Raw genomic sequence first — 12022 nt, forward strand, 5'->3', positions numbered from 1 at the left:
TTTGTTTTTCTCTTCCAGATCAAAAATGTGCTGAATTCAGCACAATTGATTGGAGATTCATGTGTCTCCTTCACAGACCACTGTGTGGTTGGAATTCAGGCTAACAGAGAAAGAATTGACAAGTTAATGAACGAGTCCCTAATGCTGGTGACAGCACTCAACCCACATATTGGTAAGAGAGTCAGTAAATGCTGGGTTTTATTGCTTTTTTGTTTTTATTTTGGGAAACAGCTGATTTCTAGTAGGATGCAGAGCAGTGAAACATTATGGGATCAATAGTCCTGCTCTGACTGACCATCACTGCATGGTAAAATCCCTACTACACTTGAGTACTGGTTTTTGAATGTTAGTTGCTTCCTCTGTGCTTCTTTGCGTAAATATTCTATTCAGTGCCCACCAGAAACCTGGTATGTCAACATGTAATGATAGGTAAGTTAAAACAAAAAACTAAAATCTCTTTGAAAGAAGGCCCCTTTATAGGGAAAATATCATATGATTGGAATCAGGAGAGCAAGTGGAATATTGCCAGCAGTTCCTGAATGGAGCTGTTGATTTTTTAAAAATACAAATATTTAATCTGCAGTTTGCCACATTGCAGGGTAGAAACTATAGCCTCTTTGAGACTGCTCTTGTGCCCAATGTAGTAAAAAAGCAGCTGGCTGAGAAGAGGGCTGATGATAGTAGCTCAGTTGATTTGGATGCTAAACCAGCTTATCAAATGTAAACTTGGTCTCAGAGACTCTAACCGGTACTAAGTAAATCAATCAGTAAAACTTAGTTGGTTGGGATACTTGGCAGTGTTGCACTGGGTGCTTCAGAGCCAGTTTGTTGAGTCCTGTACCAGCCAATATCGCAGTGTCTGCTTTTGCTTAGCACGAGATAAAGGAATCCACAGCAGGTTCAGAAACTTGTTATCAAGTGATTTGGTACTTTGAAGCTTTCATCACTGAATACTCCAGTAGTATAGATGTAAGGCACTTGTGTTTCGGGGCTAGTGTTTTGGATTGACCATGATAGCACTACTTTGCAGTTATATAGCACCTTTACCACAGTGAAGCATCCCAAGTTGCAGCACAGAGGTGTGAGGAAAATGGATGCATAGCTAAGGAAGGAGAAATTAGGAAGGATGGTCTGAAAGCTTGATTGAAGATGTTTTTAGAGAGCCCTTAAAGGAGAGGAGAGAGAACGTGTTAGGGAGGACATTCCAGATAGTGGTACCCAGATGGATTAAGACATGGCTATCAGTGTTAGAGCCAAAAGAGGAGGGTGGCCAAATAATTAAGCTCTGCTAAAGTGGATGGGGATGTGTTGAAGACTGGTACTTGTGGCTTTTAAACTGTCCTGGAATGGGAATGCTCAGGTGGTACTGGCACCGTCTTAGTCAATCATTTGATCTTGACTTGAGTCCACAATGAGAAACTGAGACATAACTGACCGGCCTCCAGATCCTGCTCCAGGGACAAACACCTCAGGCATTTGCTGTGTCCAACAGGAAGACATTTCATTTAATAAACAAATAATGTGAAATACATTTTAAAACAAGTTATTTATTTCTGATATGTGAGGATTGCTGGCAGCATCAGCATTATCAACCTGAAAAGTTGATGCTGGCCATCTTTCTGAACAACTGCATTCTGTATTGTGAATATGCTCCCAAAATACTCCTAGGGTGCGAGTTTCAGAATTTTGGTCCAGTGATGATGAACAAACAGTGATATATGTCCAAGTCAGGATGGTGTGTAATTTAGAGGGGAATTCTGAGTTGAAAATGGTAATTTCCCAGGTTGATATTGTTCTGTTTGTAGACAGGACATATCTGGGTAATTTTCCACATCAACAGTCAAATAGCAATCTTTTAGCTGTACTGGAACACTGGCTCCTGGCTTCATGTTGACAGAGGACTGTGAGATATGCTAGGCTAAGAGGTTATATAGTGTGGTGATTAACAATTCTGCTGCTGCTCATGTCCCTCAGTGCCTCATGTAAACCTGGTTTTGAGCACCTAGATCTGAACTTAAATTTTAACCCACTTACCACAGTGCTAGTGCCAACAGGCGCAATAGACGGTGTGTTCAGTATAAGGATGGGATTTGGACTTCATGGTGGTCACTTCGATCAGTGCTATATGGATAAGAGCAGTGGGTTATTCCCTTGAGTTGGTTCTCTGACCATCTGCTGCAAGCCCAGTCTGACAGCTATGTATTTCACGACTTGGCCGACTCAGTCACTGATGGTAAAACCAAGTCCGTCAGTCAGTGATGAACATTGAAGTTTCCCACTCAGAGCACATATGACATATCATTCATACCCTCAGTGCATCTTCCAAGTGGTGTTCAACATGGAGGGTTACTGATTCATCAACTGAGAGAGGTTGGTAGATGGTAATCAGTAAGATGTTTCCTTGCCCATATTCGATGAGAAGATGAAATTTCAAGGGGTCTATAGTCAATGTTGAGAACTCCCCTGAGTCCAACTGAATACAGTATGACTGCACTGGTTGATTTGTCCTACTGGCAGGCCAGGGATGGTAATGGAGTCTAATGTTGAGCCATTGTGCAGTAGAGTATGACCAGATAAGGGTGTTGTTTGACTAACAGGTGCCCCATCATTGGCCCTGGTCCCCAGATGTTAGTGAGGAAAACTTTGCTGGATTTGCTGCCTTCACATGCTGATTCAGTGGTCCTGTTCTGTATGTGTATTGAGTAATACTCTATGCTGTTAGCTTCATTCTACAGACTATATTTTTGATCAATATTGGCACATTTAGTTTTTCATTGCAGGCAGCTGAGAACAAAATCCAGTTACGTGATTGCCGTGTGGAGTGATGTGAAACGCGACCTGCCATAAAATTGCTGGAAGAGTTCTGGGTTGTTTGTGAACAAGGAATGATGATTGTTATTTCTCATTATCAACAGGTTATGATAAAGCAGCAAAGATTGCCAAGACAGCCCACAAAGAAGGTACAACACTAAAAGAAATGGCAGTCAAGTTGGGATTCCTTACACCGGAGCAATTTGAACAGTGGGTCAAGCCACATGAAATGCTTGGCCCCAAGTAACTTTTAACAGTACCTCAGCTTCAATTGTTCTATAATAATGGAAAATAAATGTTTTGTGAAAACTGCTAACTGCAGTCCAACTGTGCAGTCTTTATTATTTAACATGCAGAATACATTGCCAAGCTCAAAGTTCACACTGTCCACATTGTTCACTTCTAAAGAGGAGGAAAACAGCACTTGAGTTCCGATGAATAGTACTCCATATTTCTTCCTACTGCTGCAACCTCTGCAGTTAAATGACTAGATGCACCTGAAGGTGAAACTTGTGTTCATACTTGGGACAAATCTACACTGCATTTCAGAGCCAGTGTAATGCAACATGGTAAGGAATTATTGTGCACATGATTATTAAGAATCTGTTGTAACCACATGAACTTGGTATTTTGAAAGTTTTATTATTCAAGCAAAGTAATTTTATTCATATGTTGAACAAATTATAATAGCTTTGGAATCAACAATAAGCTTTGGCCTTACTGCAGCATGCAGGGGGTGAAGCAATCACAAGGCCTTAAACTTTGGAACATGTAAAAAATACAGGTGGTATTGAATATAATGTAGGATGATGCTAACTTGCACTTTATTTTCAAATCGATTTTATGTGTGCCTTGTACTTTCCAAGCAATGTTTAAGAAAAAGAGAAACTGATTTAATTCTTGTCATTTTACTTTTCACCTTGAGGTAATCTAACGAGGTTGTTGAAACAATAGACATTAGTTATAAAAGAATAACACTTAAAAATGAATGTCATCGTAAAATCATGCAGAATGAGAGATGGCAGAAGGAGGCATCCTGGGTTGTGCCAGCTCTTTGATGAAATTATCCACTCAGTTCCACTCCCCTGCTGTTTCCCAATGGTCATGCAAAGCCATCGAATAAACTCAAAAAGAATGTAAAATGCTATAAGCTAACCAACCTTACTGTCTGCCACCAAGTCTCTGTCTTTTATCTGTGTAGTACTGACGTCTGCTTCACAACTGATTTACTATTTCCACTTAATTCTGATTGGTTGCCATCCTACTCTGCTGTTTCTTCCCCTGACGTCCCTTAACACCTTGTTTACATCCTAAATGCCAAAGTGACCACATAACATGACTGCTACTTCAGGACAATTTAACAGTCCTCCAATCACACACATTGAAAAACAGCCAGTGTAATCATAAAAATGTTGGAAATACTGTACTCGTTCTGGTGCAGTATAATATTTATCCAACTGCTTGGCCCAACTGAATATAACACACGTGTGCTTTCTGGTCAACCCTACACATTGTTATGAATCATTCTGGGGCCTTCTGTATGGTGCTCCTATATCATTGAGAGTCAAATATTTCGAATATGTTATTGACTATCCTGTAATCTAAAATCATGGGCCAATAGTCATAAAATTGATAAATTGTTATAATGGGCCTTGCTGAGAGAACCTGGGCTAAATTCATTAAAAGTGATATTTAATTGGCTACTGGAAAGAAGTGTCAAATATATTTGATATATACTGAAGCAGTCCATGTGGCAAGTAACGTTGGTGCCAGGCAATGATCAACTCCAACAAAAGAGAATATAACCATTTCCCCTTATTAAAAAATTGATTCATGGGATGTGGACATTGCTGGCTAGGCCAGCAATTATTGCCTATCCCTAATTGACCCTGAGAAGGTGGTGTTGAGCTGCCTTCTTGAACCACTGCAGTCCTGTGGTATAGGGAGGGAATTCCAGGATTTTGACTCAGTGAGTGAAGGAATGGCAATATAGTTCCTAGCCAGCATGGTGAGTGGCTTGGAGGGGAACTTCTAGGTGATGGTGTTCCCATCTATCTGCTGCCCTGGCCCTGCTAGATGGTAGCAGTCATGGATTTGGAATGTGCTATCTAAGGAGCCTTGGTGAGTTCCTGCAGTGCATCTTGTAGATGGTACACACTGCTGCCACGGTGTGTCAATGATGGAGGGAGTCAATGTGGAAGGGGTGTCAATCAAATGGGCTACTTGCCCTGGATGGTGTCAAGCTTGAGTGTTGTTGGAGCTGCACTCATACACGCCAGTGGAGAGTATTCCATCACACTCCTGACCTGAGCCTTGTAGATGGTGGACAGGATTTGGGGAGCCAGGAGATGAGTTACTCACCACAGGATTCCTAGCCTCTCACTGGCTCTGGTCAATGGTAACCCCCCCCAGGATGTTAATGGTAGGGGCTTCAGTGATGGTATTACAATTGAATGTCAATGGGCAATGGTTGGATTCTCTCTTGTTGGAGATGGTCATTGCTTGGCACTTGTGTGGCGCAAACGTTCCTTGTCACTTGTCAGCCCAAGCCTGGATATCGTCCACGTCTTGCTGCATTTAGACATGGACTGCTTCAATATTTAAAGAGTCGCGAATGGTGCTGAACATTGTGCAATCATCAGCGAACTACCCCACTTCTGACCTTATGATGGAAGGAAGGTAATTGATAAAGCAGCAGAAGATGGTTGAGCCTAGGACACTTCCCTAAGGAACTCCTGCAGCGATAGCCTGAAACTGAGATGATTGACCTCCAACAACTACAACCATCTTCCATTGTACTAGGTATGACTCCAACCAGCAGAGAGCTTTCCTCCTGATCCCCATTGACACCAGCTTTGCCAGCACTCCCTGATGCCACACTTGGTCAAATTCTGCCTTGATGTCAAGGGCAGTCACTCTCACCTCACCTCTTGAGTTCAGCTCTTTTGTCCGTGTTTGAACCAAGGTTGTAATGAGGTCAGGAGCTGAGTGACCCTGGCGGAACCCAAACTGAGTGTCAGCAGGATATTGCTAAGTGCTGCTTGCTGATGACTGAGAGTAGACTGATGGGCCAGTAATTGCCAGGTTGGATTTGTCCTGCTTTTTGTGTACAGGACATACCTGGGCAATTTTCCACATTGCCAGGTAGATGCCAGTGTTGTAGCTGTACTGGAACAGCTTGGCTAGGGGTGCAGCATGTTCTGGAACACAAGTCTTCGGTACTATTGCCGGATTAATGTCAGGGCCCATAGCCTTTGCAGTATCGTGCCTTCAGTTGTTTCTTGATGCCATGTGAGTGAATCGAATTGGCTGAAAACTGGCATCTGTAATGGTGGGGACCACCGGAGGGGGCTGAGATGGATCATCCAGTTGGCACTTCTGGCTGAAGATTGTTGTGAATGCTTCAACCCTGTCTTTTCCACTGATGTGCTGGGCTCTCCCATCATTAAAGATGGGGATATTTGTGGAGCCTCCTCCTCCAGTGAGTTGTTTAGTTGTCCACCACCATTCATGACTAGATGTTGCAGGATGCAGAGCTTAGATCTGATCCGTTGGTTGTGGAATCACTTAGCCATGTCTATCGCTTGTTGCTTTTGCTGTTTGGCATGCAAGTAGCCCTGTGTTATAGCTTCGCCAGGTTGACACCTCATTTTTAGGTATGCCTGGCGCTGCTCCTGGCATGCCCTCCTGCACTCATCATTGAACCAGGGTTGATCCCCTGGCTTAGTGGCAATGGTAGAGTGGGGGATATGCCAGGCCATGTGGTTACAGATTGTGACTGAGTGCAATTTTGCTGCTGCTGATGGCCCACAGCACCATTCTTGAGTTGCTAGATCTGTTTGAAATCTATTCCACTTGGCATGGTGGTAGTGCCACACAACATGATGCAGGGTATCCTGAATGTGAAGACGGAAATTCGTTTCCACAAGGACTCTGCGGTGGTCACTCCTACAGATACTGTCATGGACGGATGCATCTGCTGCAGGCAGGTTGGTGAGGATGAGGTTAAGTATGTTATTCCCTCTTGTTGGTTCCCTCACCACCTACCGCAGACTCAGTCCCGCAGCTATGTCCTTTAGAACCTGGCCAGCTTGGTCTGTACTGGTGCTACCGAGCCACTTTTGGTAATGGACATTGAAGTCCTCCACCCAGAATACATTCTGCACCCCTGCCACGCTCGGTGCTTCCTCCAAGGGATGTTCAACATGATTCATCAACTAAGGCGGGGCATTACGTGGTAATCAGCAGGAGATTTCCTTGTCCATGTTTGACCTGGTGCCATGAGATGTTATGGGGTCTAGAGTCGATGTTGAGGACTCCCAGGGCAACTCCCTCCAGACTGTACACCACTGTGCCACCATCTCTGCTGGGTCTGTCCAGGGATGGTGATGGTGGTGTCTGGGACATAGTAATACTCAAGAAATCGTACCTTACAATGTCAGTCTGCAGCTCCCCAAACTCTGGCACAAATCCCCAGATGTTAGCAAGGAGGACTTTGCAGGGTTGCTGGACAGAGCTGAGCTTGCCGTTGTTGTTCCTGGTGCTTAGGGCGATGCCAGATGGTCTATTGGGTTTCATTCCTTATTGACTTGCTTTTAGTGGTTTGATGCAGCTGAGTGGCTTCTTAGGCCATTTCAGAGGGCAGTTAAGAGTCAACCACATTGCTATGGCTCTGGAGTCACATCAAGGCCAGTCCAGGTAAGGGTGGCAGATTTCCTTCCCTAAAGGACATTAGTGAACTAGATTTTTACGACAATCATTAGATTTTTAATTCCAGATAGTTTTATTGAATTCAAATTCCACTATCTGCCATGGTGGGTTTGGAACCCGGGTCCCCAGAGCATTACCCTGGGTCTCTGCATTACTAGTCTAGTGACAATGCCACCGCCCTGACCTGTGCACACCTTTTAACACTTTAGAAGCTCAACACCATTCAGGATAAAGCAATCTGTTTGATTGGCACCCCATCCGCCACCTTCACTCTACCACTTGTGCTTAGTGGCAGCAGTGTGTACCATCTGCAGGATGCATTGCAGCAATTCACCAACGCTCCTTAAACAGCACCTTCCAAACCCACAACCTCTATCACCTAGAACAAACAGGCAACACCACCATCTGCAATTTTTCCTCCAAGTCACACCACCATCCTCACTAGTAAATATATCTCTGCTCCTTCACTGTTGCTGGGTCAAAATTCTGGAGCGCCCTCCATAACAGCACTCTGAGAGTACCTACACCATATGAATGGCAGCAGTTCAGGAAGGTTGCTCATCTGCAAGGGCAATTAGGATTGGCAATATATGCTGGCCTTGGCATTGATGCCCACATCCCATGAACAAATAAACAGAAGACATTTGTTGGAAATATGCATTACAGAGTAGGCTATTCAAAGGGTGTGAGAACTGGCACAGATTGTAGCAATGTGTTATAGCAAGTGCAAACCATTGATGTTAAAGGTACTTCATTGGTTATCTCTTTGAGAGATAAAGTTTTGATAACCGAGCTAGTTTGATTTTTTTCTTGTTGCTTCTTCATTTTCCCCTCTAATCATCCTATTTTGTACATTTTCAATAGCCAAAAATGACATTTGGTCCCAAAACTTTGAATGTTATTCCAGCCAATAACTGTGACTAAGATCATTAACAGTAAAAAAGAAAGACTTATTTATATCATGCTTTTCATGACCCACTGGACCTCAAAGTGCTTTACTGCAATGGAGTACTTTTGAAATGTAATCACTGTTGTAATATAGGAAACACTGCTACCAATTTGCACACAAGCTCTCACAAATGGCAATGTGATAATGACCAGACAATCAGTTTTTGTGATGTTGGTTGAGGGGTAATTTTTTTTTTCTGGCCTGGACAATGGGGATAACTCCCCTGCTCTACTTCCTATAGTGCCATGGGATCTTTTACATCGACCTGAGAAGGCAGCCGGAGCCTCAGTTTAACATCTCATCTGAAAGATGGTACCTCCAAAAGTGCAGCACTCACTTAGTACCACACTGGAGTGTCAGCCTTGATTTTTTTGCCCAAGTCTTGGAGTGAGTCTTGAACCTGGAACTGTGACTCAGAGGCAAGAGTGCTAAAAGATGAGTATATGTTTGCATTCCCAAAATGTGAGGTTTACAGTGCAGAAGGAACACAGTACATGAAGAAACTCACGTAATGCTGGGAATGAACCAGCATCCTACCACACCGTGGTAACTCATACTGGAGCTCCTACACTCTGCATCACTGTGCCACACCATTGCAGTGATGTAGCTTCAAGCTTTGTTCATTGCTTTTTCAGGACATGATGATAGCTTTTAACTAATGTATTTATTTTCAGCCTGCAACTACAGCGAGGTCTCAGGATGATGAGAGTAAAATTCATTCACTTAGTCTGTACAAGATCATTGACATCTATTTTTCAACACAGAAATAGCTACAATGTTTTGATCCAAGTGGCTGAGTCACTTTTAAGAGAAAGAAATTATAGTTTCCTCCAGGAAAGGTGTACACCACAATTGATTGCAAAGGAAAGACAGCACGGATCAGTGTGATAATGCAGTGCAGTAACAACAGGTAACAGTTTTGGTAACAAACTAGGAATTCTATCTGGGAGATTGCATATGTTTAGGCAAAACATTCTGGAATATAGTATTTTATTCGGAGGAAATAAGGGTTAATATTTTTAAGTACAAACTTTCATTTATATAGTTCTTTTAATTATCTGAAGACATCCCAAAATGCTTTACATCGAATGACATAATTTTAAAGTTAAACAGGCTGAGGGATAAATATTGGCCAAAATGTCAGAGAACTTCCCTGCCCTCTAACTAGTGCCTTGTGTCTACCCATGAGGGTCATGGTCTAATGTCTCATCCAAAAGATGACACATCTGTCAATGCAGTACCACCCTCATTCATTCCCACATGTAGATATCGCAATCGTGTGCTTTCATTTTTGCAGTGCTAGGCAGAGACAGAATAAATCAGATGAAATTGATTAGCTGTGATTATGCCATTAATATGATTAATTTTCTGAGAAGTGGCTCCATTTAGCATAGCTTTGAGAGCTGAAGACAGTATCATTAATAATTTTTGAATAATTCAGCATCGCTGTGAATTGAATTGCAAGGGTGTTATTAATCAAAGATTTTTTTTTAAACTGAAATCTGCATGATATTGCTAAAATGGCTCAGGCAATGGTGCTTTCCTGTAATTTTCTGCATTAATTATCGTAAGTGAATAATTCAAAATATTTAATGTAATCTTGAGTAGTTTCTATGTTAAATCAGTGTTATACAATTATGACAGTTTTGGCTGAATAATGTAATCAGGTATTAATTTCAATTCTCAAGTGGTGAACCCATTTTCCACCATCAAAATTGAAAAGACAGCTCTAAGGATGTATTATGACTTGTCAAAACTATTACCAGTATGGCTTCCCACCACACATCGCATGTAGATAAATAAAAATGTTTGCACATGAAGTATATTACTGGTACCTCTGGTTTGGGGAGTCATTAACGAAGAAAGAGGTTAGGTTTTTTTTACATATTGTTGCTAAAGCGTGAGATGACTTACCAGAGATAATTGCAACTTATGGGATCCACAAGTAAATATTTGAAACAGGATGGCACATTCAAGAGGGGTGAGGGGGGTAGGGCTAGTAAAAAGGAATGTGCTTGAGATAGGGGATCGTATAGCCCCAGGGCTGGATACTGTTCTCTGCAGCAGCAGAGTTCTGAAGGTTGTGTTGCCTGCCCGCTGCCAGGTTTAAACACATCTCCTCATGGCTGGAGATTAGCTTGGAGCAGGAAGGGAAGAATCCAGTTGTCGTGAACGATGTAGGAACCAATGACACAGGTAGAACTAGGAATTATGTCCTGTTGTGGGCATTTAAGGAGTTAGGGCCTCAAGAAAAACGCTGAACCACAAAGGTAATAATCTCTAGATTGTTACCTGAGTCACGTGCCAATTTGCATAGGGTCAAGCAGATTTGAGAATTCACGAGCGGTGTGGGAAGAAGAGGTTTTGATTCATGGGGCATTGGCACGAGTACTGGGGAAAAAAAGGGTACTCTTCTGCTGGGATTGACTCAAATTAAACCAAGCTGGGATCAGTGTCCTGGCAAATTGTATAACTAGGTCTGTGGATTTGATTTTAATTAAATGGGAGAAGGGAGGGGTCAAGTGAAGGGAGATTTAGAATCCTGAAGAGAAAAGTTGTGGTAATAGAGCACTGTAGTGATGTGGGTAAAGACAAGCAAGAGTGGGACGGGGAGGAACAAAGATTTTGATGGTTATGGAATCATGGAATTTCAGCAAAAAAGGTCCATGCAAAGAATAGTAGTAAAAAAAATAAAATTTAAGGTTGTTTCTCTGAATGCATAAAGCATTCATAATAAGATAGATGAATGAACTAGCACAAATAGAGATAAATAGTCTGGATCTAATCGCCATTAGAGAGAAATGGTTATAAGGTAACCAAGATTGGGAATGAAATATTCCAGGGTACACAACATTTTTAAAAGAAAGGCAGAATGGAAAATGAAGAGGATTAACCCTGCTAGTAAAGGATAACGTAATGACAGGAGTGAGAAAGGATCTTGGCTCAGATGATCAGGAATCATAATAAGTACAGATAGAGATTAGGAATAACAGATGTTAGAAAATGTTCATGGGAGTAGTTAATAGGCCCCTTATGGATAGTTATATAGTTGGGCAGAGCATTAAGCAAGAAATAATTGTAACAAAAGCAATTTAACAATCTTGGGGGACTTTAATGTTCATATAGACTGGACAAATCAAACTGGCAAAGGTCTTCTGGAAGATGAGTTTGCAGAATGCTTTCACAACAGTTTCCTGGAACATAACATTGTGGAACCAACAATGGGTATAGCTATTTTAGATCTCATATTGTGCAATGAGGCAGGTTTACTTAGTAATCTCACAGTAAAAAGTCCTCTGGGAAAGAGTGATCATAATACAATTGAATTTTATACTAAGTTTGAGAGTGGCATACTCCTGTCCCAAACAAGAATTTTAAACTTAAAGTCAATTGCATAGGTTTGAGGGAAGATTGGGCTATTGGGTAAATGGACTAAAAAAGTATGGTGGTAAATAAACAGTGGAAAATATTTAAATAAATTATTCAAAATGTTCAATAAAAATACATTCCATTAAAAAAATACTCAACAAGAAAGCTCCACCTATGGCTTAT

At 41.8% G+C, this 12022-nt stretch overlaps 1 protein-coding gene across 4 annotated transcripts in view; it reads left to right on the top strand.

Moving 5' to 3' along the window:
- The window catches only part of fh (fumarate hydratase), a 29041-nt gene extending 25914 nt beyond the window's left edge, over nt 1-3127 (top strand). For all 4 annotated transcript variants that reach the window (XM_078557258.1, XM_078557259.1, XM_078557255.1 and 1 more), the window contains exons 9-10: nt 19-172; nt 2916-3127. In XM_078557258.1, the coding sequence (XP_078413384.1) occupies nt 19-172; nt 2916-3058 (297 nt within the window). In that variant the 3' untranslated portion in view covers nt 3059-3127. The remainder of the gene's footprint in view (nt 1-18; nt 173-2915) is intronic.
- The last annotated feature ends 8895 nt before the right edge of the window (nt 3128-12022 follow it).

The sequence above is a fragment of the Cetorhinus maximus genome, chromosome 14 (assembly GCF_964194155.1).
Source record: "Cetorhinus maximus chromosome 14, sCetMax3.hap1.1, whole genome shotgun sequence".
Taxonomy (NCBI): Eukaryota; Metazoa; Chordata; class Chondrichthyes; order Lamniformes; family Cetorhinidae; genus Cetorhinus; species Cetorhinus maximus.